The sequence below is a fragment of the Herpailurus yagouaroundi genome, unplaced genomic scaffold (assembly GCF_014898765.1).
Source record: "Herpailurus yagouaroundi ecotype Mexico unplaced genomic scaffold, PumYag 193, whole genome shotgun sequence".
Lineage (NCBI taxonomy): Eukaryota > Metazoa > Chordata > Mammalia > Carnivora > Felidae > Herpailurus > Herpailurus yagouaroundi.
This window is the reverse complement of record NW_024412424.1, coordinates 7,199,494-7,225,265: the sequence shown is the minus strand read 5'-3', so window position 1 is coordinate 7,225,265 and position 25,772 is coordinate 7,199,494. Positions and strand designations below refer to the sequence as shown.

Here is a 25,772-nt window from a genome sequence, read left to right as displayed (position 1 = left end):
CACATTTGATAAATTTGAGGAAGCAAAAGCAATTTTCCTTGAATAGCGTAGTGAAACCAAATTACCATTTTCCTGTTCATATTTGTTTATATAGGTGTTTATATATATATTTACATTGTAAATTTACATATGTAAATTTTATTTGCGTATGTATTTTTAGCCAGCTGTTCATTTTGGGTCAGGTATTCTTGGATATTTATCTCTTATTGCCATTTTTCTGTGTCTTTCACTGATAACTCTTAAAGTTCAGGGAACCTTATGATTTATAAATCAAACCCGGATGCCCTAAAGATCAACCTTGTGGTTTATCCTCCCGAGAGATTCAGTGGGTGACCATGCAGATGAATGAGACCAGGAAGGCCAATTAATCTCTTGACTCTCACTTAAATAAAATTTATCTTGAAGTAGTATGAAAGTAGGCCTTTTGTAGTTTATTTTAAATAACTGAATGTGGAGAACATTTATTTCTTAAGAAGAGACCTAAAGCATTCATTGGGGCTTGCTTTTGCAGAAAGTCAGTAGCATTGTCTCTGCTTCTCTCTCCCAGATCAAGCACTGCACCTAGCAGAAATTTTCCTACCTCTCCAACATCATCAGCAAGTCCCTATTCCTCAGTGTCTGCCTCTTCCATTGCAAATGGTGATAGCACTAACACCTCTGGGATGCACAGTTCCGGTGTCAGCAGGGGGTAAGAGCAGGCCCTTTCACTTCACTTCCCTCCCTCTGGGTCCTTTCCCAGGCTGTACCTGGAGAGCTCTGTTGCCACACTAAGCATAGTGGGATCGGGGTTCCCAATGGGGACATGGTGCATGTGGTTTCTTGCTCTGTTTCCTACCCACCGTAGAGTGTGCCTCCTCATTCTCACTTACATTGCTTGTTCTTCTATGAGCTGGTGTTTTGCCCACAGCCTAAGTCAGTGGTGGTCCTGGGGAGTCACTGCTTTTGTCTATGAAGGGATGGGTTGGCCATATGGCAAAAGAGCTGTGAGGGAATGGTTCTCTGCTGTGGGAGAGCCCTGCCTGTATCCCCCTCTGGATGGCTGTGATTCTTTGTGCAAGCATCTCAGGAGTGCCTGCCACACAGCAGGGATAGAGTGGAGGAGGAGGGTGAGGTGAGACAGTGTGCATGAATATTCAGGCACAGTCAGGACTTAGTGTGGCCTGGTAGGTGGTGGCAAGTGTGAGCCCTTGATCTTGGCAACCACATGTTCTTTCCTGGAGTCACATGGCAGTTAGCCTTCTAGAGGGATACACAGTTAGCATTCGCCAAAAGCCTGAGAAAACTCAGATAGCGTTTCTCCCCTTAAGGATGTAGCAGGTGGTAACCTGCCATTATGTCACATCAAGGGCAGGGGTGGGCGAAGGGGTGTGGCCTGAGGGCTGGCGAGGGGAGTAGAAAGAACTTGTATCATGAGGTTATTTCCAGATAAGAATTCTAGAAGCCCTGGAGGAGCCCAAAAAGGCATCCTGAGGGCATGTGTACAGCACTCGCTTTTATTGCTATTGTGGATTGTGTTTTCCAGTGGATCTGCCTTCTCTGCTTCGTATAATTGTCAGGAGTCCCCATCGTCTCACATACAGCCTGGGCTCTGCGGACTTGGAAACCTGGGGAACACTTGCTTCATGAACTCTGCTTTACAGGTAGAGGGGGAACTACCATCTAAATAACACTGCTTCTTCACAGGACTGTGGGTTGGTTAAGAAAGGCATGCTAAAATGTTGGGAGGATCCTTTCCCATGGGTCCCTGCCTACCCTTTGTTAATACTTCAAGGACCCCTGTCAGGGAACCTCCCACCTGTTAGTACAGAAGGACCTCATCAGTGTTAGTGACCCCAAAATGTCTTCCTAATCAGTTCTGGGCTTGGTTTTGCATTAAAATATTTTGACCATTAGGGAATGGTCAGAAAATATTGGAGTATTTGCCTGGTTGGTTTCTGATAGAATGAGAACTCCCAGCAGCTCATGCCATCTTTTCACCAAAGATAGCTTATATCATGCCCCTGATTGTGCAGAATCCCCATATCCTCCCTTTGATACTTCATTTGTTCATTGATCAAATATTTATTGGGACAGGGGTGCCTGGGGGGCTCAGTTGGTTAAGTGCCTGACTCTTGATCTCAGCTCAGATTTTGTTCCCAGGGTCATGAGTTCAAGCTCTGCCTTGGGCTCCATGCTGGGTAAAGCCTACTTAGAGAAAAAAAAATTATTTGGGCATACTATGTGACAGTACTGTGGTGGACATGGGCTAGAGTTAGGGTCCAGTTAGAAAGTTAGGAGAGCACAGTTCCCAAGACTGCTTTCACTTCTGACACCAACTGCAAGTTTGGGAGTCCCCAAGACCACCTTCAGTTTCGATAATTTGCTAGAAGGACTCACAGACTCACTTAAAACTATTATACTCACAGTTGGGGTTTATTATAGGAAAAGTATACAAGTTAAAATTAGCCATGGAAAGGAGCAATTAGGAGTCCTGGAGGGTTGGGGCGCCTGGGTGGCTCAGTCGGCTAAGCATCCGACTTCGGCTCAGGTCATGATCTCCCAGTTCAGGAGTTCGAGCCCCACGTTGGGCTCTGGGCCGATGGCTCGGAGCCTGGAGCCTGCTTCAAATTCTGTGTCTCCCTCTCTCTCTGCTCCTCCCCTGCTCACGCTTGGTCTCTCTCTCCTTCAAAAATAAATAAAAACATTAAAAAAAAAAAAAAAAAGGAGTCCTGGAGGGTCCCCAGTGCAGAGCTTCTGTTGTTGTCTGTTGAGTCAGAATGCATAACTCTTCTAGCATTGACTTGTAACATTAAGCATGGGGTGTTGTCAAATATGTAAACTCACCTGAGCTTTGGTGTCCAGAATTTTTATCAGTACTTTATTTTCATGGCTTGCTTGCTTGATTGATTGATTGAGTGCCCAGGTAGACTATTGACAGGATGTGACCCAAGCCTCCCCACCCCTGCCCCACCAAGTCACATTGTTGGTCTTTCCAGAGTGGCTGGCTCTCTACCCTAAGATGACCGTATAAGTGTGGCCACTACCACCCTAAATCACAGTGTTAGATTCTATATTACGACTAACTAAAGACCTCCAGGCAAACAAAGATACTCCTGTCAGGGATAACATTCCAAGGATCAACAGAGTACTTCCCAGAAGCCAAGGGCAAAAGCCAGACTTTCTCTTTGGGCAAGGCCAGATTCTTTACTATACATAGAGACTCAGTGGTGAGCAAATCAGACATGGTTTTTGTACCCACAGGACTTACAATCTAACTTGGAAGTTTCTTGGAGTATAAAGGAAAAGATTAAAAAATACGTTAAAAAGTAGGTGACTCTTGGGTTTTGAAGTTGTTTTTCTCCACTGTGATGAGATGGGAAGAGCTGAGTACTAAAGAAAAGAACCTTGAGATTTGGCCTTTCATGGGTAGGTTTTCTCAACTCTTTTGTATCCTCAATTTTCCTCGACTATTAGATGAAGATAACAACGAGGAGATTTATAGCTCCACATTTAAATATCAGGAAAAAGAAGAAAGGGTAAATTCTGTAATTTAAGCTTCTATCTCCTAGTGCTAGGAAAAGAACGAATGAAACCCAGAGAAAGTGGGAAGAGGGAAATAATAGAAGAACAGAAATCAGTGAAATACAAAGCTGATTAAAAGTACAACTAAATGTGATTCTTTGGGGAAAAAACAAAAAAAAACTTAAATTGACAGAAATGCTCAGAGAAACTGATCAGGAATAAAAGAATAGCTATGACTAAAGCTGGGAATGAAAAAGGACTATCACTACAGATCCTATAGCCATTAAAAAGATGAGACGATAGTGGAACAACTTTATGCCATTAAATTAGACAATTTAGCTGACAAATTTAAGATTTTATTTATTTATTTATTTATTCATTCATTTATTTATTTCATTTATTTTAAAACATTTATTTTCAAGAGAGGGAATGCACGTGTGTGCGTGAGTGGGGAAGGGGCAGAGAGAGAAAGGGAATCTCAAGCAGTCTCCATACTGTCAGCACAGAGCCCCATGTGGGGCTTGAACTCATGAACCTCAAGATCATGACCTGAGCCAATATCTAGACTCAGACATTTAACTGATTGAGCCACCCAGATGTCCCTTAAAGATTTTTTTAAGTAGTCTCTATACCCAACATGGGACTCGAACTCACAACCCTGAGATCAAGAGGTGTGTGCTTCACCCACTAAGCCAGCTAGGCGCCCTGACTAGGAATTTTGAAAAAAAGGAAAATTTTAGACAATCATATCTCATAACTATAGACACAAATAATGTAAATGAGGGGCACCTGGGTGGCGCAGTCGGTTAAGCGTCCGACTTCAGCTCAGGTCACGATCTCGCGGTCCGTGAGTTCGAGCCCCGCGTCGGGCTCTGGGCTGATGGCTCAGAGCCTGGAGCCTGTTTCCAGTTCTGTGTCTCCTTCTCTCTCTGCCCCTCCCCCGTTCATGCTCTGTCTCTCTCTGTCTCAAAAATAAATGTTAAAAAAAAAAACATAATGTAAATGAAATTTTAGCAAATCAAATTCAACAATATAGATGAAAGTGGTAGAACAAGTGGGGTTTGTAACGGCAGAACTAGGTTGGTTTGACACCTGAAAAATTAATTTCTCACATAAAGGAGAAAGCCCTATGATCATTTCAATAGATGTAGGAAAAAAACCTTTGATCAAACTCAATTTTTGAGTTTGAAGAGTTATAATTAGTATGTACACATGTACAGTGATAGTGTTTTTTGTTTTTTCTACTATCTCGTTATCCTGATCTTTCCTCTGTAATGTTTCAGCTCTAGTAAAACATTTTGCCTTCAGCTTATTTATATTTTATCTTCCCATGAGACAGTGGAATGTCCTAATCAATTCTTGTGGTTTTTTTAATGTTTATTTTTGAGGGAGGGAGAGAGAGAGAGCAAGCGAGTGTGAGTGGGGGAGGGGCAGAGAGAGAGGGAGACACAGAACCCAGAGCAGGCTCCAGGCTCTGAGCTGTTAGCACAGAGCCTGATGCAGGGCTCAAACTCCTGAACCATGAGATCACGACCTGAGCTGAAGTTGGATGCTTAACTGACTGAGCCACCCAGGTGCCCTTCCAAATCAATTCTAATTTAAAAAATTATCATCTTAAAATTATTATGTTAAAACTTATCATCCTTCATTGAATAGAAGATTATTCTGTGTCAGGCACTTGGGTGCACAGCTTTTACCCTTGGGTAGTTATTTCAGAGAGAGTTCTTAGGCACTGAGTGAGCTCCCAACTATATCCTTGGGAGGTTAGCTGCAAGGCAGGCCACCAGCAAGGATTCTGGAAGGCTGTGCCTTACTATTGTGAGCTTTGCAGAGAATCTACTGAGAACTTCATTTTGTTGGAGTTGACCCTCATTGGCCCTTGAGAACTTGGTTTATCTTTATCTCTGTGTGTTGTCCACAAGGGGTGTGAGCTCTGATTGTGTTCTCTTTCAGTGCTTGAGCAACACCGCACCACTGACTGACTACTTTCTCAAAGATGAGTATGAGGCTGAGATCAACAGAGACAATCCTCTGGGAATGAAAGGGGAAATTGCAGAAGCCTATGCAGAGCTCATTAAACAGATGTGGTCTGGAAGGGATGCTCACGTGGCACCTCGCATGTTCAAAGTAGGTTGCTGTATATGTTTCCTTTTTTCCGTTTTGGGGAGAGTGATTTAGTTTTCAAATGAGGCATTCCAATTGCATTTTGGGGTTAAGATGGGGTCTGGGACTAAAAGCCTCACACGTTGAGAGCCGCCTTTCCTGTTGTTGAGTCATTCAGCGCACGGATACGTTAAGTGACCTCAGCCCGCACCTCTGGGCAGGGGATACTTCAGAAGTCATTTGTGCTGTATTCTGTGGTGCCAGCCTTTAAATAGGCAACATCCTAATAAGCCAGACCGTAAAATTCAGTTTAATTTCCAGCACTATCTGAAGGGTATTCCCAGGTTCTCTGAGCTGAGAACCTATACCCGCTGTGGTTTGAATTGGGCCCCCTAAGTCAGGTTGATAATTCGTGGAATGTGGTTGAGAGGCAGTTCTCACTTAGATCCCTCAGCAAGGGAGATCAGGTGAACTGTAGTGGGCTCTTGGATCATCTTGGGCCTTCCCTCACCTTAAATGTTTTTTCCTGTTGAGGGGAGGGCCCTTGCTTCATATTTTTAAATCTGAGAAATCCTACTTAGCTTGCACCACCAGGGTTCAAGGAGCCTTCATGAAGCACATGGTAGAAAAAGATAGGCATGTTTTTTATGCAAAGAGGGGAGCAAAGTAGCACCTTAGCTCAATGAGAAAATTTAAATCTTAGACAGTTTATTGAAATGGAAAACTAATTCTTTTTACCCCCATAGTCACATTAATCTCTGGGAAATACAGGTAAATTACTATTCACATGCCATAAAGTCATAAAGAGATGGAATCGGGTGACAACACATTAGGCTCAAGCTCTTATAAATAAACAATTGACAGATCGTATTTAGGGATATTAGAGGTAGTATAGAGTTTCCTTGATGATGGACATTTTCTCTGCACTGTCTGTTGTGGTAGCCACTAGCCACTTGAAATGTGGGTAGTGTGAACAAGAAATTGGATTTTTTAATTGTGTTTAATTTTAATTTAAATAGTCACATGTGCCCAGTGGCTATGGTATTGGGCAACACAGGTGGAGAGCATTGGTTCTCCAACTATAGGATTCATCGGAACCTCTGGAAAGGCTTGTTAAAATACAGAATACTGGGGTGCCTGAGTGAGTCAGTTGGTTAAGTGTTAAGCGTCTGACTCTTGGTTTTGGCTCAGGTCATGAGCTCATGGCTTTGTCGGTTTGAGCCCCACGTCGGGCTCTGTGCTGGCAGTGTGGAGCCTGCATGGGACTCTCTCTTTCTCTGCCCCTCCCCACCAGCCCCCTCCCCACTTGCACCGTCTCTGTCTCTCTCAAAATAAATAAATAAACTTAAGTAAATAAATAAAAATAAATAAAATATAGACCACTGGACCTATCCTGAGAGTTTCTCATTCTATAGATCTGGGTTGGGCCCAAGAATGTGCATTTCTTTTTCTTTTTTTTTTTTTTTAACTTTTAAAAGTTAAAACTGATTTATTTAGTTTGTTCATTTCTTATATTTATTAGTGGTCTTGACATCAACAAAATTGGAATTATTATTAGGTTCTACCAGAAAAAATAATAAATGCAATAGAAAAGAGTTGTATTTCTAGGAATTTGAATTTTGAACCAAGAGGACCAAGAAATAAACTTTCAGGGTTATTCATTTCCTTTGCTAGCACTGTCAGATGTTCAGGTACTTTAGTCTGTAATGAACATAATAAGGTATAATTATGTATACTCAAAGAGCATCTTTTGCTGAGCTCATGTCCAGTGAACCAAAAATTAAATTTCAGTGTTTAGTTATTCTTTGAGATTACAATAGTTCCAGGTTACCAAAAGGTAGTTTAAAAGTTCACTGGAAACACTTAAGTTGTTTGCTAGAATAAATTACTATTGGCAGATTTTTGATGGAAGGAGTCCTGAATCAGATGTCCTCAGTTTTTTATTATTTTTGTTTTATTTTTTTTTTAATTTAATTTTTTTTTAATTTACATCCAAATTAGTTAGCATATAGTGCAGCAGTGATTTCAGGAGTAGATTCCTTAATGCCCCTTACCTATTTAGCCCATCCCCCCTCCCACAACCCCTCCAGTAACCCTCTGTTTGTTCTCCATATTTATGAGTCCCTTCTGTTCTGTCCCCTCCCTGTTTTTATATTATTTTCGTTTCCTTTCCCTTATGTTTATCTGTTTTGTCTCTTAAAGTCCTCATATGAGTGAAGTCATATGATTTTTGTCTTTCTCTAATTTCACTTAGCATAATGCCCTCCAGTTCCATCCACGTAGTTGCAAATGGCAAGGTTTCATTCTTTTTGATTGCCGAGTAATACTCCATTGTTTGTATGTGTGTATATAGGTATATGTATATACATATATCTATATACCACGTCTTCTTTACCCATTCATCCATCGATGGACATTTGGACTCTTTCCATACTTTGGCTATTGTTGATCGTGCTGCTATGAACATTGGGATGTATGTGTCCCTTCGAAACAGCATACCCGTATCCCTTGGATAAATACCTAGTAGTGCAATTGCTGGGTTGTAAGGTAGTTCTATTTTTAATTTTTTGAGGAACCTCCATACTGTTTTCCAGAGTGGCTGTACCAGCTTTCATTCCTAAGGAATGTGCATTTCTGACAAGCTCCCAGGTGATGCTGGTGGTGCTAGTTGGGGACCACACTCTTGAAGATCATGGGTGTAAAGTGATACAAGGCAGATACAAGATACATGGGTGTAAAGCGATACAAGATTAAGGATAGGAGGGCTGTTAGGTACAGGAGGCTTCCTCTGACTGATACAGATATTTATAAAGTTCTCATGGAGACTCTGAACCAAAGAAGCAAGTAAGAGGGGGATTCGTGTCAGTATTTAGGAGGTGTGGCTGCTCAGGATGCCACTCTTCACTTTTCTTTTAGGATAGTGCCCAGGTGTCAAGTCTGCTGTTCTCCTGGCTTTTGATCTGAGCCCTCTCTCTCTGGTGAGAACTACTGGCCTCCTTTAGGCTCCTGATGAATTAATTGGGCCACTCAACCAGATGGTATTCTCCCTTACTGTCCCAGGTGACCGTGCAAAGTTTTTTTTTCTTTTTTCAAGTTTATTTATTTTGAGAACAAAGAGGGTGGGGCACACATGCAAGTCAGGGAGGGGCAAAGAGAGAGGGAGAGAGAATCCCAAGCTGTCTCTGCACATCAGCATGGAGCTGGATGTGGGGCTTAGCCTCATGAACCAGGAGATCGGTGACCCAAGCCGAAGTTGGATGCTCAACCACCCGAGCCATCCAGGTGCCCCTGCAGAGTTATTTTTGATGGAATTTCCCATCTGACTTCACTGGTTTAAATCTTATACTTTCTGATGTGATTGCTTTTGTTGTAGACCCAAGTGGGACGTTTCGCCCCTCAGTTTTCTGGCTACCAGCAACAAGACTCTCAGGAGTTGTTAGCCTTTCTTCTAGATGGATTGCATGAAGATCTGAACCGTGTAAAGAAGAAGCCCTACCTGGAGCTGAAGGATGCCAATGGGCGGCCAGATGCGGTAGGATATTGAAGATTGAGGATTTTGAGCAGTAGTATTTCATAGAAGTTGCCTCCTTCTGAAAGTTGCAGGAAAATTCTTTTGGTCTTTGAGTATTGGCGCCAGGACCCTGGTTGCCTCTTGCTATTGATGATGTGGACACAGGTTGTGGTAGAGTAATGCGCTCCAGGTCAGGAAGAGACTACCCCTAGTTACTCCTAATTCTCTGGCTTGGGCTTCTTTAATTGAGAGTCAGTTTGTTAGTATAATTTCATTGCTGAACCAGAGACTAGGGCATTCTGTAAAGTGTCTGTAGTATGGGCCGTCATTAAAATACATACATGATCATTAAAATAGTTTGTTACTAACATTATTAGGGCACTGACTTTTTGCCTCGATTTTCTGATCTATGAAAAGGGAATTTAGTATTTAAGAAACCCTATTACATTGGGATTCATTATACGAAAACTTTAAAGTAGCATTTATATCTTGAAGGAAAAACCATGAGTTAGCTGAACTGTAGTATGAATTAAAACCTCACTGAAGGGACTTTGGCTCATTGAAAACCTTATAGGAGGCAGTCCTTGCTCTGGTCAGGTCCATTTACCCACGGTGTTCTCAGGGCCGTCTATCTCCTATCAGAGGATACACAGATACTGGTGTGTCCATCGATCCTAAGTGAAGACTGTTAAATGTGGGATTGGGCATAAAGCTGGCATGTGGCTGTATGGTACACCAAGAGCAGTCCACACCCTGGCTGGCCTGGACCAAGTTCTTTGCTATAGAGACTGTCTCATGGTCCATCTCAGATTCTGCTGTAGATCATTCTGGATGATGGGATAAATGACTCAGGTGTGTTGAGAATGTCTTCTTTATCTTTCTCCTTCTAGGTGGTGGCAAAGGAAGCCTGGGAGAATCACAGGTTGAGGAATGACTCTGTGATTGTGGACACATTCCATGGCCTCTTCAAATCTACTTTGGTTTGCCCAGAATGTGCTAAGGTTTCTGTGACCTTTGACCCATTTTGCTATCTAACTCTCCCACTGCCCCTGAAGAAAGATAGAGTTATGGAGGTCTTCCTGGTTCCTGCTGACCCTTGCTGCAGACCTACTCAGGTGAGAGAATCTGCACCCTCACAGCGCCCCTCACCGTGGGACCCAGAGCAGGGCTTCTCCCACCGACTGCTTCTGAATCCCTGTGGCACTTGCCTGAGTGTGTCCCCTCAGCCTCCATCAGACCTCTGTAATCCTGTATCATTCAGAGAAGATTGTGAAGGTGCTCTGGGCTTCTCTGTCACTTTTCCCCCATGCTTCATTCATGCAGCTAAGGTAGTACGAATGATCTAAGTGGTCCTTGTATCAGAACGGTGGGAAGCAGCAGCAGGGTCTTCTTGGCCAGTCAGCCAAGAGAGCCTGGCTAGAACAGAAGGCTGTGTGAATGGAGTGATGAGCGGGTCTTAGCGTCCCACCCCGCTGATGGCTCACTGAGTGACTATACTGCTTAGTCTTCTGGCTCTGGTTTCTTCACCTCTTAAAGATGACGAGACATGGCAGTCTGTATGGTTTTTAACAATTCCTTAAAGGAAGCAAACTTTAGGAATGAAATAAAGTAGTATTTAGGAGGGAAAGAGATGGGTGGGCCCCTGGGCTGCCTCCTGAATAGAGAGGCAAGTGCTGAGGCAGAAGACTTGCCTGTTGGCTCTTCTGATGACTCATGTGGGCCCTGACCTCATGTACACTGTTTCTGGGAGGTCATCTCAGGTGACCTGTGTTGTCTGCTCCTCCCAGCTCATCTCCCACCCTTTGCTGAGCGCCTTTGTCACCCCTCCCATCTATCTTTTTGCAGTACCGCGTGGTTGTGCCGCTGATGGGGGCTGTGTCTGACCTGTGCGAGGCTCTCTCCAGGCTGTCTGGCATTGCTGCAGAAAACGTAAGGCAGGGTGGTCGGTGGCACTCACTACTTCATAGTCCTTTGGAGTGTATTTTCAAACTTGTAGCCATTTTTAGGGGGTAGTTTTTATTGGCCAGCACAAATGTGATTATATCTGGATGCCTCTGGCCTCCTGTCCCTCGCTCACTGTGCACACTGTGGCTGAGACTCCCTTCAGCCACGGGAACACTGTCCTTCCTCCAGTGAGGTCACACTAGCCACAGTGAGAGGGCTCTGCTCTCAGCTTTGCTGCCCTTGCCTACATGACCTCTTCTGTAGTATGAGAAGCTGCAATTTCTTTCCTACACTAAACTCCGTGAGTCTGGAGTGACTTTGTGATGTTCTTGTTAGAAATCTTTATTTAGAAGCAGCTGTCCATTCTGGGCTTTCTGCCGAGCCTGGCCCTGTGTGGTGGTGGGGAAAGTGAAAATCCCCTCCCCATCCTCCTGTATGCTCCAAGTACCTTTGTCCCAGCCCTGGTCACTGCTCTTGCTCAGCCCCACTTCCCTCGTAGCCCTGCTGGTTTTAGGCAGTTGCATAGTTGGGGTTTGGTATGTTCAGCTATGTGCTGAGGATAGTTTGGAGACTACTGGCCCTGGCAGACACCCCAGAGACGTCTGGATGACCACCAGTCTCTGATCAACACTCACTCCCCACCATTCCTGCCCCTTGAGGTCAAATCCCATCGTAACCCTCAGGACAAATGTTAACCAGCAGGTTTTCTGCTGGTGGCAGTCATGCAGTTCTTCTCCCTTGGGCATTGGCCCCTAAACTCTGGGGCTGGTTGAGTAATGGTCTCTCTGGAGGTAACACTCCAGCAGCACATTGTTTTCATTTGCTTCTGGGGTTTTTTGTAGAGGCCCTTATCCATCCTGTAATCTTTCTGTTACTGTTGATTCTTAGATGGTGGTCACAGATGTATATAATCACCGGTTCCACAAAATTTTCCAAATGGATGAAGGTTTAAACCACATCATGCCTCGGGATGACATTTTTGTGTGAGTACTCAGTGGTTTCTGCTGCAGGCTCAAAGGAAACATTCTAGAGGCTTTGCCTTGTAGGTGTCTCCAAAGCAGAAGATCTGGTAGTCCTTGCTCATGTGGGTTTGCCCTGACTCCTTGTGCCAGGGGATGGGGGTTCAGGGAATTCTGACAGCCATCAATGCTAAGCACTTCATGGCACTTCAGAGCTAGATATTCCAGATAACTCTCTTTAGCACGGACATAGTCTCTTGTCACCAGTTGCTACCTATTAAGAGGGCCTATTTAGTAGTCTTATAGATGGTCCTGATGTCAGAAATGCCTTTCTCAAGAAGAGTCACAGCTGTACAAGGGGCCGCAGGAAGATGAGGGAAGGGATGTGATGTAGGCCGTGGTTCCTTGGGCAGGCGCGATCTCAGAGTGACAGGAGGGTTGACAGAAACAACGTTTTCCTGCTCTGACATTCTGTAAGCTCTGAGACTATTTTCTCATCCATGTGGGGACGGTACAATGCCAGCTCCAGTGATCTCTTTAGCCCCTCCCAGGTCCTCTTACTTGAAGGCTGCTCCCTGTAATTTTGTGTGTGTCCCTCTCCCGGGTGGGGTGGAGTAGAATATGAGCTTGTCTGCACTCCCTGACAGTCACTTACTTGCTCAGGGAAGCTTGAATGTGGACCACACCTGTGCTGTTTCTTCCTCATTCCCTCTTGCTTGGAAACTTGCCTCTGCTGAGAAAGGTTTTCAGGATTTGTTTTGGTTTTTGTTTTGGTTGAGGGTTGCAGTACACGAAGGAATCATTTCCTTCCCTTTAAGTTTTTGGGCCTGTGACTTCCAGATCACTCTAAAAGAAGTAGTTCTTGACCACACCCAAGATCCTAGTTCTGTTCACTTGCACAGGCTGCCTCCCCACTCAGCCATCTTTGCTTACTTGACAAAGTCAGCTCGGCGTCAGGCTAAGGCTGTCCATTTCTGACCCCAAGTCCGTAACAGCAAACATCTCCCCTCAATTCTGGAAACTAGTGTTTGTACACACCCAAGCTCAGAGGAACTGGGGCGTTGCCCTGTGGGAAGCTTAGCAAACCACCACCAACAAAGGAATTTGCAGAGGGCTTGAGTGCCAACCATCAGGAAGCAGATTGTTTTAAAGATTAATTGGTAATTATGAAAACACGCTGGTGGCACTAATATTACTTGAGTGTGTGGCGCACTCTGCCACTGAGTCCTTGAATTCTCACTGCCACACTAGAAAGTAGACTTGTTCACTGAGTAAGCAGACTCAGAAGGGAGCACTTGGCCCCCTTATAGTGGCCAGAAGGTGACAGTGACAGACCTGGGCCAGCCTCACTCCAGGACCTCATTCTTGACACTAATGCTGGACCACAGGGCCCTTACCTAGAGCACACCTTAGACATTTTTGTGAGTTTTTCTTAGAACTCCTCTTGCACATATGTCATTTAGGACTATTTGCCAGGTATCTGGGGAGGGTTGTGTGTGTGTGTGTATGTGTGTGTGTGTGTGTGTGTGTGTGTGTGTGTGTGTGTGTATGTTTGTGTTTATAGTTTTCAAAAATTGAATCAGTAAGTTTGTGTCTCCCCCTATAGGAAGAGGGAAAGACTACAGTCGGTTGCCAGCAATTTTGGTAACATCTGTTCCAGGATAAAACATCTATAAATCTCCTCAATCCCATGTATTCACTAAGTAAGACACATTTTTCAAAATCATTGATTTATATTTAGCATTTTCTTTGGTTATCTCTAATTTTTAAAAAATTAAATATGGTTCTTTTACTTCAATGTTTTTGAACAAAGATAGCAAACAATTAGTTTTATAAATTTGCTTCCTCATTTGAAAGAAAGCATCTTTGCGTAATATTCTAGGTATACATTCTTGTACAATATTTGATTTTATAGCACTTCAAAAGTTGAGCTCCTTGGTGACAGAAGATGAACTTGGTGGCCAGGCCTCCCCCTTCCTGTGCCTTTATGTCTGCAGTGATGGTCCCGATGACAGCTGTCATCTGTGTTGAGTCCCATTCAAAGGACCACAGAGTTGAGGCCATGGTTGGGGGAAGGAGAATCACATTATCCCCGAGTCCCAGGTTGCATAGATTCACATTTTGCTGATAGTGATCCTTGGGATTCCTGACCCAGCTTCCAGAATCTTCTTGGAAATGGCTTATCCACCTTTTATGCTAAAGTATGATTTGTCCCAGTAACCACAGTCCTGGCCACCATGTAGCTGCAGCTCAGATCTCCGTTGCTCATGATGGCCTGCTGCTGAAGGTGCCCTCTTGTGTGATTGACACAGGTACGAGGTCTGCAGCACCTCCGCTGATGGCTCTGAGTGTGTCACACTTCCAGTCTACTTCAGGGAAAGGAAGTCCAGGCCGTCGAGCACTTCTTCCGGGGCAGTGCTGTATGGACAGCCACTGCTGGTTTCTGTTCCCAAGCACAAGCTAACCCTTGAGTCTTTGTACCAGGCTGTTTGTGAGCGTATCAGGTTGGTGACAGAAATGCATTTTGCTTGTTATTTAAAATCAAGACGGGCCTGGTCATAGTGGTGACTCCCCATGCAGTGTCCCTGTGCTGGTCCCACGTGCTTAATCCTGTGAAAATGCAGTTGGGCCTGCCCCCAAAGGGCCAGGACAGGTGCTGTTGGGAAGGGGCACCTGGCACATCTTTTTTTTTTTTTTTTTTTTTTTTTTAAGGGGTCTTACATTGTTTTTTGGGTTGTAGTTTCTTTTTTTTTTACAGCTTATTTATTTTTGAGAGAGAGCGCACGCGTGCATACACACAAGTGGGGGAGGGGCGGAGAGAGACAGAATCGGAAGCAGGCTCCAGGCTCTGAGCTATTAGCACAGAGCCCAACGTGGGCTTACACTCATGAACCTTGAGATCATGACCTGAGCTGAAGTCAGGCACTCAACCCACTGAGCCACCCAGGTGCCCCCCATCTGCCACATCTTAAGCATCATGATACTGTCACCTAAGACTTCTCTGGGGTTCCTAGAATCATGTCTGTCACATTTGTCAGTCACTGGGTGCAGGCAGTCTAGTGTTTTGAGGGCAGTTTGTGTCAGAATACAATTTCTGAAGTAGCTTCACGATCATTCTGAAGCTGGTAATTAATGTTCCTGGGAAATATTTTTCTAATGGTGATGCCATGTGACCTTCATAGAAGATTTGAAACAAGCATTCATGGAAGACTCGGAGTCTTCGGCGACTTAGTACTTAGACATCTTATCTTTTGGGTTCCCCTCAATATCTAAAGTGTTGACAATCACATGCTTTTAAAGCCCCTTTATTTACCTGAATTGCTTTGTGAATAGCTGGGAGTATATCAGTTGTGAACTACTTCTAGCTGAATAGTGGAGAAAAACAGGTAAATGTTATAGCTAACACATCGTTCTTTTTTTTTCCTTTTTTTCAAGCCGCTATATAAAACAGCCTTTGCCTGATGAGTCTGGCAGCTCGCCCTTGGAGCCGGGGGCCTGCAATGGCTCCAGGGGCAGCTGTGAAGGTGAGCGCTCGCCACGCTGTGGGGCTGTGACTGACCAAATCCCTCCTGACCTCCCTCTTCTTCCAAAGGTGTTGTACACACGGGAGAGGGAGGCTCTAAGGCTGGGTGGGGGCTCTGGCTAGAGAGCAGATCTGGGAGCCCCGATGTACCACTCCGTGCTGCCAGCGCATGTTGTCCAACTTCAGCGCCTCATGGAATCTTCTTAGACATGTAGGCTGTGTTTCACCTCAGGCAGAGTGAGACTGACAGGACTCGGTGACTTGCGCAGGATCATGAGGTGTGTTGGGATTGCAGTGGGTGCTTATCTGGCACTTGACTGCCTCCATGACTTGGCTTCTGTCTGCAGAGCTATTAGGTTGGCTCTTGCCGTCCACCACTCTGATGTGGCACTGCCTCTGGGGAGGACAGGAGTCCTGGCCAGCCAATCAGAGGGCAGAGAGTTTCTCTTGAGTGTTTCTTTTCTTTTTTTTTTTTTTTTTTAATTTTTTTCTTTTTAACGTTTATTTATTTTTGGGACAGAGAGAGACAGAGCATGAATGGGGGAGGGGCAGAGAGAGAGGGAGACACAGAATCGGAAACAGGCTCCAGGCTCTGAGCCATCAGCCCAGAGCCTGACGTGGGGCTCGAACTCACGGACCGCGAGATCGTGACCTGGCTGAAGTCGGACGCCTAACCGACTGCGCCACCCAGGCGCCCCTCTCTTGAGTGTTTCTTTCTGCCCAGGAAGCTACAGGTAATAGCTGACTCTAGAGAGCTCCATCTGTGGCAGCAAAGAGAGCCACAGTCTACAAAGCAGTAGGATAAGGCTCATTGCAGGAAACCCAGAGCCCTCGCCATTCTCTCATGTCCAAGTGCTCACAAGCTTATCCCTGACTGAGGAGCTGTGTCTGAACTGCATTGTGGTGGTTACCCTTTTGGGGGCCTAGGCGACTTAGTGGGTTTATCACTATATAACCGCAAATGTTCTCCAAATTAGTGCCATAAATTTTCAATTACAAATCCAAATGCCCAGATTTCTCCAAGATGTGCACAGTCTTTGAAAGTGAGACTTGACATTAAAAATAATGCTCACAAGGCTCTGTCCTCACCAGATACTGCACATTGTGAGTATTTTAGGTTTACTGTTTATTCTAGTCATACTCTTTTTTTTTTTTTTGCCATTTTTTTTTTATTAACTTAATTTTTAAATTTACATCCAAATTAGTTAGCATACAGTGCAACAACGATTTCAGGAGTAGATTCCTTAATTCCCCTTTCTCATTTAGCTCATCCCCCCTCCCACAACCCCTCCAGTAACCCTCTGTTTGTTCTCCATATTTAAGAGAATATGATCCCCTCCCTGTTTTTTTTTTGGTTCCCTTCCCTTATGTTCATCTGTTTTGTCTCTTAAAGTCCTCATATGAGTGAACTCATACCATTTTTGTCTTTCTGTGACTAATTTCACTTAGCATAATACCCTCCAGTTCCATCCACGTAGTTGCAAATGGCAAGATTTCATTCTTTTTGATTGCCGAGTAATACTCTGTTGTATATACATACTACATCTTCTTTATCCATTCATCCATCGATGGACATTTGGACTCTTTCCATACTTTGGCTGTTGTTGATAGTGCTGCTATAAACATGGGGGTGCATGTGTCCCTTCGAAACAGCATATCTATATCCCTTGGATAAATACCTAGTAGTGCAATTGCTGGGTCGTAGAGTAGTTCTAGTTTTAATTTTTTGAGGAACCTCCATACTGTTTTCCAGAGTAGCTGCACCAGTTTGCATTCCCACCAGCAGTGCAAAAGAGATCCTCTTTCTCCGCATCCTCGCCAACATCTGTTGTTGCCTGAGTTGTTGATGTTAGCCATTCTGACAGGTGTGAGGTGGTATCTCATTGTGGTTTTGATTTGTATTTCCCTGATGATGAGTGATGTTGAGTATTATATTCTGATTCTTGCCCAGAATATCATGTTCTTCCACTAGGGATGAACAAGAGGGTGTTTTGTGTCCAGGTCCCACAAGCAGAGATGTCAGGGTGGTCATGACAGTCTCGAGCAGACCCTGGGAGACGCATAGGTTTTTGGTGCTCTGGCAGTTAAAGCACTGTGATTTCTAGCTCAAAGTGTGGGACAAGTCACCTCCTTCCTCTGAACCTTGGTTCACGCATCTGCAGAATGGGATGATGACGTCTGCTTCACAGATTTGAGGTTACAGGTTTTTTGGTGTTTTTTTGTTTTTTGTTTTTTTTTGAAGAGTGGGGATTGGCAGAGGGAGAGAGAGAATTTCAAGCAGGCTCCATGCCCAGCATAGAGCCTGATGTGGGGCTTCATTTCACAACTGTGAGATCATGACCTGAGCCAAATCAGGAGTTGGACACTTAACCAGCTGAGCCATCCAGGTGCCCCAAGGTTACAATTTATTAGGTAATGTGGGTTAAAGTACCTGGCACATAATAGATGCACGATTAATAATAACACCATGTCAGTATTTGCTGTTCTTATATTTAGCCTAGCTTTTTAGATATTGCATTTGTCAGTCTCCTGTTCAGGGAGAATTACTGCCTTCTTTTGACTCCTTTAACTGAGTCTTGGCAAATAGACTTCAAACCCTATTTAATGTTGTGAAATACTTCTAATGTTTTTACTGCCATGGCTTCTTGTCAGGCCTATGGTGGCTGTCTCCTGATTCTCCTGATCTTGGGTAGTTGCTTTCAGTGGACTCTGTTTTCTATTCTCTTCCTGTTATATACACTCACTGTATTTAATTCTGACTGCATTAGCATAAGTTTCCTGAGATTTTCCAAGGAGCTGATAGCCAGTGGTACAACCAGGGATGGAGTTCTTATAGTTTTAGGGCTCTGTTTGTTTACTGAGTGGGGTGGACGCAGGCTTTTCTGTGTCCCTGTCAGACAGGTAGCAGGTAGGGCAGGGTCTCACCTGCTGGTCTGGGAGCGGGGCAGGTTCACCTAGGTGTAAAAGCGGCAGTGCCAGTGCCTCAGGAGCCAAGTGGGCTGATTGGAAAAGGAAAGTCCATGAGGGCTGGGCTTGTGGTCTTGTGCCAGCTGGCTGTTTCGGAAGGGTGCCAGTAGGGGTGCGTGGCCCGCCCTCATCCATGGCTATGTTGTTCTTGTGGCCTGAGAGGAAACTGCTGCGTTGTCCTGGGCCTGACTTGTCTTTCCTTATGAACACTCCCACAGCAGACTGTCTAAGAAAAAGAGGATTTTTATGTACAACATCCTGTTTTCCTCAGAGTGTCCATGTCTACTATTTCCCCAGTATGTAAACTTCATATTTTATGTTATTTTTTTTTTTTAATTTTTATTTATTTTTGACAGAAAGAGAGACAGAGCATGAGCGGGGGAGGGGCAGAGAGAGAGGGAGACACAGAATCTGAAACAGGCTCCAGGCTCCAAGCTGTCAGCACAGAACCTGACGCAGGACTTGAAGTCACGAACTGTGAGATCATGACCTGAGCTGAAGTCGGATGCTCAGCCGACTGAGCCACCCAGGCGCCCCGTTATTTTCTTATTTTTAATGTTTATTTATTTTTGAGAGAGAGAGAGAGAGAGACAGAGCGTAAGTGGGGGAGGGACAGAATGAGAGGGAGGCACAGAATCTGAAACAGGCTCCAGGCTCTGAGCTGTCAGCACAGAGCCCGACGCGGGGCTCGAACTCACGAACTGCGAGATCGTGACCTGAGCCGAAGTCAGACGCCCAACCGACCGAGCCACCCAGGCGCCCCTACAATGAATATGTTTATGGATCTTTTTATTGCAGTCCCATATACCAGTTCTCTGGAAATGCCTGGGAAATTTACTCATCAGCATATGTGTGTAGAATGCCTATTAAAACTCTTGAGAGGCACCTGGCTGGCTCAGTAAAGAGCATGCAACTCTTGATCTTGGAGTCTGAGTTCAAGCCCCACATTAGGTGCAAAGATTACTAAAAAAAAAAAAAAAAACTTAAAAAAAATTATTGAAGCTCAGCAATCTCCGATGAATAAAGAGAAAAAAAAAAGTGGGCAGGATCCTGTCTGCTGTGTTCACTGGGACCCACCAGCATGGCACCTGTACCTGAGAGACATTCAATCTCTGACTACTTGTTGAAGGGACAGTCAGCCTGCTTCTTGTAGAAGAACTGAAGACTTTTGCTTAATATTTGTGATCATAATATTTTTTAATTGACTTTTATTTTGAGAGTGTGTGTGTGTGTGTGTGTGTGTGTGTGTGTGTGTGTGTGTGAGTGGGGGAGAGGTAGAGAAAGAGGGGGACAGAGGATCCAAAGTGGGCTCTTTGCTGACAGCAGACAGCCTGATGTGGGGCTCAAACTCACAAACTGAAATCATGACCTGAGCCAAAGTTGGGCGCTTAACCAACTGAGCCACCCAGGTGCCCCTTAATTGTCTTTTAAATTGTGTTTCTCAACCAAACTGTCTTCTTGGCTTCTCGTTTTTTCCCTTTTCTCTCTGTGGGTCAAGTGATGAAGTTGAAAGAGTCAGAGGATGTGGGTTGAAACCCAGTAAAGTACTCGAGTGTTGAGGGGCCCAAATTTAGGACAGGTGGGCTTGCTGACCACATTGTGTACCTTTGGGAGTGTCACTGAGTCTTCCTAGGCCTGTGCTTCCTCATCACAGATTAGCAGTGCCCACTTTGCCTGTCTCAACCAGCTTGTGAGGGTCACACAGGAATTTTGGTACCTTGTGAAGGGCTAGGTGTAGTTTCACACAAACAGGACAAAATCTGGAAGGAAGCACTGTAGTTAAACATGAAGTAAAATTTTCAACATCAAAATGGTGGCAATTTATATACACATTGGTTTTCATTGTATGCCAGGAGAAGATGAAGAAGAAATGGAGCATCAGGACGAAGGCAGAGAGCAACTTTCAGACACAGAAGGCAGTGGGGAGGACGAGCTGGGAAATGACTGTGGGGAGACCACCCAAAAGAAGGTCAAAGGCCAGTCCTGCCCGAAAAGGCTTTTTACCTTCAGCCTCGTGAACTCCTACGGAACAGCTGATATAAATTCCCTTGCAACTGATGGAAAACTACTTAAACTCAATTGTAAGCACTTTCTTTGACTTTTCAAACTGGGCATTTGGGGGCTTAGGATCCATTTGAAAATCCCGTTTGCGCTCAGCACTCACTGCACTGGGCTTTTGCCATCTTCCTGTAGCTCCAGGAACAGATGTTTGTGTGGTCCTTGGCTTAAAGTTCCTTAGTTTCAGAGACCTCACCCCTCCTGCCCTGGCCGTCTTGTCAGGCTTTTCTCTTTGGCCCTTGATGACTTTGGATGGAAGTGAGCTCTCCCTTCACTGCCACCACCCTCAGGACCTTCGCTCTGGGTTGCTAACACTTCTCGTACCTCTGGCAGCATTTTGCCAGAGCCATGTCACTTAATGAGGCTGGCTAAATGCTGATTTCTTTTGTTCCATAAGACTACGCATGAAATGTGACCCATGGTCATGGGTTGTGTAGGCTGTTAGCTGGAGCCTGTAATGGGGGCTGATGTGCAGACAGAAGAGGCACCTACACGGGATGTACGGAGAGCACAAGAGGACGGTGAAGACCCCTGCCTAGAAGCATCTCCGTGTCTCCTTCATTGGCAAAGAAATGAGCACACTGTCCTTTCCCTCTTTCTTTTTTGTTACATTTCTTTAAAAAATTGGTTTCAAGAACAGCTTTACCAATGTGTTTCTGGGTCTCTGTGTCTCTCTCTCTCTCTGTGTGTCCCTGCAGCTCCTTCCTCTCTGTGTGGCCGCCTCCTCTTGTACAAGGCCTTGCATATTCTAGCCAGCTTCTTGAATTCTAGTCTTTGACTCTCCCCTTCAATCTTTCCGTCTCCTTCCCCCTCTCTCGCAAGCTGTGGCCTGGAAAGTGCGGGCAGTGAGCTGGGCAGTGTAGGGATCATCTTTTTCCTTTTTTTTAAATTTTTTTTTCTAATGTTCATTTATTTTTGAGAGAGAGAGAGCGAGCAACCAGGGGAGGGGCAGAGACAGGGAGACACAGAATCCGAAGCAGGCTCCAGGCTCTGAGCTGTCAGCAAAGGGCCCAACGTGGGGCTCGAACTCGCGAACCGTGAGATCATGACCTGAGCCGAAGCCGGACACTTAACCAACTGAGCCACCCAGGGGCCCCTAGGCATCACCTTTTTTGTTTTTCTCCCCTTGGGGATAGCACACTTGCTCCACCTAATATCCCTCATTTCAAAACCACTTTATTATTTTGTCAGGTTTTCTCATGGGTTAAGGTGGGAGGGTAAATCTGGTTGCTGTAACTTCATCTTGATCTATGTTCTTTCAGTATCCTTATATAGTTAGAGCCTTTGGAACTTACTGTGACATTGAGGAAATCTTTGCCAAAGGTTTTGGGGGTCCCGGGGTTCAGAGTAGGCTGGCTCAAGGCAAAGCATTGCTCTTGGCAGTGGCTGGTGATAGGTGAGCAGGTGTTGATGATGAAGCCTGAGTGTTTTCTTGTCACTCCTGTCACCTGAAGAGCCTCTCCTGTTGTTGGCTGTTCAGTTATAAGTGACACGTTGGTCCTCCTCCACAGCTCGATCCACACTGGCCATCGATTGGGACAGTGAGACCCGGAGCCTTTATTATGATGAGCAAGAATCTGAGGTAGGTGACTGGGGACTCCTGGTCAGTGGTACATGCTGGCTTCTGCTCTGGCTGTGTATTCAGGTCACTCACCCCAGTTCCCCAGCAATTTGACAAATTCTACTTCGGATCGAGAATGGAAAGCACTTAAAGATTTTGTCATTATATGTTCAGAGGCTCCAGAAAGTGCATTATATTCCAGGGATGGGAGCTTGGGAGGTTGTGGCTTAATGGGGTTAGGACTCCTATTTCCCAACAGAAGTCCGCACTTTGTCCCCCACAGGCCTATGAGAAGCACGTGAGCATGTTGCAGCCTCAGAAGAAGAAGAAGACCGCGGTGGCGCTGAGAGACTGCATCGAGCTCTTCACCACCATGGAGACCCTTGGGGAGCATGACCCCTGGTACGTGGCACCCCAGTCTGGGCAGGGACACCCGTGCACCCTGGACTGAGATCTGCTGGGGCCATCTGTACACAAAAACCCTTTTGGGAGGAGATGTGTCACTTATCACATGGCTGTGACGTGGCTGTCCCTATATCACAGTCTTTCTGTGCAAATTGTGTTTTCCAGACTGAGAAAGCCATCTTCCTATTTAGGAAGGTGGCTTAGACACACACACACACACACACACACACACACACACACACACACACACGCTGCACTGAAGCAGCCCGTGCTGAGTGCAAGAAAAGACATTAGGGGATTGTGGCTGTGCCTTCATGCTTGGGTGCCCAGGTGGCCCTGGCTCCCTGGCCCCCCGCTAAGTGGAGATTTCTCTTTTCTCTGCAGGTACTGTCCCAACTGTAAGAAGCATCAACAGGCCACAAAGAAATTTGACCTGTGGTCCTTGCCGAAGATCTTGGTGGTCCACCTCAAACGTTTCTCCTACAATAGATACTGGAGGGATAAGCTCGACACCGTTGTGGAATTCCCCGTCAGGTGGGTCCTGAGTGTTCTTAGGAAAATTAAAAAGTAGGCGAGAAACCTAGCCACTGATTGGCTAAGGGTTTTGCCACCAAAGACTTTTCTGCATTAGGATGTTTGCTTGGGTCTGGGCCCTTAGACTTTGGCTCACCCCCTCTCCCCATCCTCCCGCGTTTGGGGAAAAGATTCTCCAACAGAAGCGCTTCCCAGGTTCAGGGTGATGCTGATCATTGCTGCCGCCTGACTGAACTGGTCATCCCATCTGTCATTGGTCCCAGGGAGCCTGGGCTAAGCTGGACAGCACAAATGCAGGGCCGAGTCTCGTTAACAGGGCTACAAAGTAACTGGAGCATAGTCTGCTGAGGAAAATTGGGCTGCAGGTGGGGACGCAGAGCCTCCTGTCCTGTCCTGTCCCCGGGTAGAGAGTGGGACTGGCTGTCTACTAGTGTCCTCAGGTCCCAGGATGCAGAGCATAACTGACGCAGGAAAATAAGTCAACCAAATAAGAGTTTGTCCACAAAATGCAGATTTTAGAGTGTTTCCCGGGTAGTGGGACTAGAGGTAGATAGACAATGAAGTATAGACGTGTCAGTGGGAGAACCTAGGTGGTAGCTACATGAGTATTTGTTGTAAAGTTCATTCAACTTTTCTTTATGTTTGAAATTTTCAAAATAAAATATTGGGGGGAAAAGTTTTCTGGGACCTGTTTTGGCATTTAGCTTAAATTTTTATGGCACCAGCTAGAATTTGGATACTGACAGCCATTTCTACATAGTTGCTGCAGCCCTCCTGTCTGTGCATAGAGCCCTTCCTCGCCTGGTCTGGGGCCAGAGTTAGCCAGGCGACTTCTCTCCAGCCTGAACATCTTGGTGCTCAGAACAAGACCCTGGGTCCCCTGCCGCTGTGGCCTGTTCCCTTCCTTCCTTCTGCAGTTAGTTTTTGAGTGCTTTCCTATGTTCTAGCCTGTTGCATAAAAGGGATTGCTGGGTTACTCTGACTTCTTTCTCTGAGTTTAATGTATTAAAGGCCATTTTTGTGTTTTGTGCTCAGAGCTCTGAACATGTCCGAGTTTGTGTGTGACCTGTCAGCAAGGCCTTATGTGTACGACCTCATTGCCGTGTCTAATCATTATGGAGCCATGGGGGTTGGCCACTGTAAGTACTGGCATCTGCTTCCTCCGAGATGTTGAAATGCCCTCAGCCAGTCTCTCACCAGCCTCTTCCTGTGTGCCACGCACTGCCCTAAGTACTTTATTTACACAGCACCTCACGCCTCCAGTGTCAAGGTTTCAGGTTTGGTCCAAACTGCTGCTTCTCCATTCTGTCTTTTTTTTTCTTTTTCTTTTTTTGTCTTTGTATTCTTGAATCCGATAATCCCACCTCTGGGAATCTATCCTGAGGAAAGTACTTGACATTGGGAAAAAGCTTTATGCACAAAGATATTCACCTGTTTATAACAGTGAAAAATTCGTATCAGGATTGCTGACCCACAGTTGGCACTACTGTCCACACACTTGATGGAAGAGTGTACAGCCGTTGCAAAATAAAATTAATGATCACGGGGAAATGCCTGTGACGTGTTCAGCCTGCGTCATTGCAGGAACTAGTGCCACAATTACGTTAAAGCAAAACAAGGAAACCTTCCCTTTGCTCTACTTTATTTTCCAAAATGTCTGGAATGTGTAGGTTTACTTTTATAATGAAAAGACTTATATTTTGTTGTTTGTGGAAGGGTGTTAGTGATGTTGAAGTCAAGAGCTGGGTTTCCTCCTGTTTCTGCTGCATCTGCACCATGCCAACTGCCACTACACCCAACGTTAGGACCCTAGAGATGACACCATGGGAGATATCAGTTCCTTTTATATTCACAGCAGATTACAGAACTGCCCTAAGCCCCAGTCTTCTCCCCTGTACGGGTAAGCTTTTTCTGTTGGTCCAACAGTCTGCTTTCCTGCCCCTCCGTTTTTACTGTATAACCTCATGGCTGGGACGGCTGCTCAGTGTCCAGCCCTCATGTCTACATTCCAGGCCATCAGAAGAAAAGGAAAAGGGGCACAACCTTCCCCTTTAAGCCAGCTTCCCAGAAATCTCCCTTAACTCCTCTACGTACATCTCATTGGCTATAACTGGGCACATGGCTACATCTAGCTGTAGGAGAGGCTGGGAAATAAAAACTGCGCCTGTTTGAAAATTGGGGTTGACTGGAATGGCTATCGGTGACCTCTGATCACATCATACCCTGCAACACTTCCTGCAACTTTTTTCCTCCCCAAACTAATTTTGGTATCTGTGTTCATAAATGTCAAATGAATTTACTTTAAAAAAATGATACTTTTAAGTGCTATTTTAGTATATAAACATACCACTTGAGCAACTTTCTTAGCCTCCGTATCCTTCAGTGTTCTCATCCATAAGCTCAGGCTGGTGGTGTGTGAACCCACATTGGGTCCACACTTGGAACTCCAGGATCGAGAACCACCATTGTTGCTGTTATGCCAAGCATGGACAGTGGGAACAGGCCCTCGGCACCTTTTCCTTATGTTCTTCGCCCCCGCTTTGTGCAGGCACTCTGATAAGGAATAGCTAAACGGCTGGCCCAAAGTCACGCGGCGGTTGGAGACTAGTAACCAGTCCTCCGTTAGAGTCTGTCATTTCATAGAGTCTGGGAATTGGTCATTGCTGCTGGGATTGCTGTTGTAAACACATCCTGCTGGGGAATAGT

The 25,772-nt window shown here is 45.3% G+C and overlaps 1 protein-coding gene across 5 annotated transcripts in view; it reads left to right on the top strand.

The window, feature by feature from the left end:
- USP4 (ubiquitin specific peptidase 4) overlaps nt 1-25,772 on the top strand; it is a 48,858-nt gene that overhangs the window by 20,508 nt on the left and 2,578 nt on the right. Inside the window, exons 7-21 of one of the 5 annotated variants that reach the window (XR_005781531.1) lie at nt 548-688; nt 1,523-1,640; nt 5,455-5,628; nt 8,978-9,136; nt 10,006-10,230; nt 10,961-11,044; nt 11,948-12,042; nt 14,331-14,522; nt 15,454-15,542; nt 20,362-20,589; nt 22,078-22,148; nt 22,411-22,529; nt 22,917-23,066; nt 24,102-24,205; nt 24,783-24,966. Coding sequence is in view for 4 of the 5 variants with exons in the window: in XM_040445351.1 (XP_040301285.1) it covers nt 548-688; nt 1,523-1,640; nt 5,455-5,628; nt 8,978-9,136; nt 10,006-10,230; nt 10,961-11,044; nt 11,948-12,042; nt 14,331-14,522; nt 15,454-15,542; nt 20,362-20,589; nt 22,078-22,148; nt 22,411-22,529; nt 22,917-23,066; nt 24,102-24,205 (1,949 nt within the window). In the remaining variant the exon portion in view is untranslated. Of the gene's footprint in view, nt 1-547; nt 689-1,522; nt 1,641-5,454; nt 5,629-8,520; nt 8,584-8,977; nt 9,137-10,005; nt 10,231-10,960; nt 11,045-11,947; nt 12,043-13,624; nt 13,722-14,330; nt 14,523-15,453; nt 15,543-20,361; nt 20,590-22,077; nt 22,149-22,410; nt 22,530-22,916; nt 23,067-24,101; nt 24,206-24,782; nt 24,967-25,772 lie in introns of those variants that run through there. The other 4 variants (XM_040445351.1, XM_040445352.1, XM_040445353.1 and 1 more) reach the window with 4 other exon arrangements.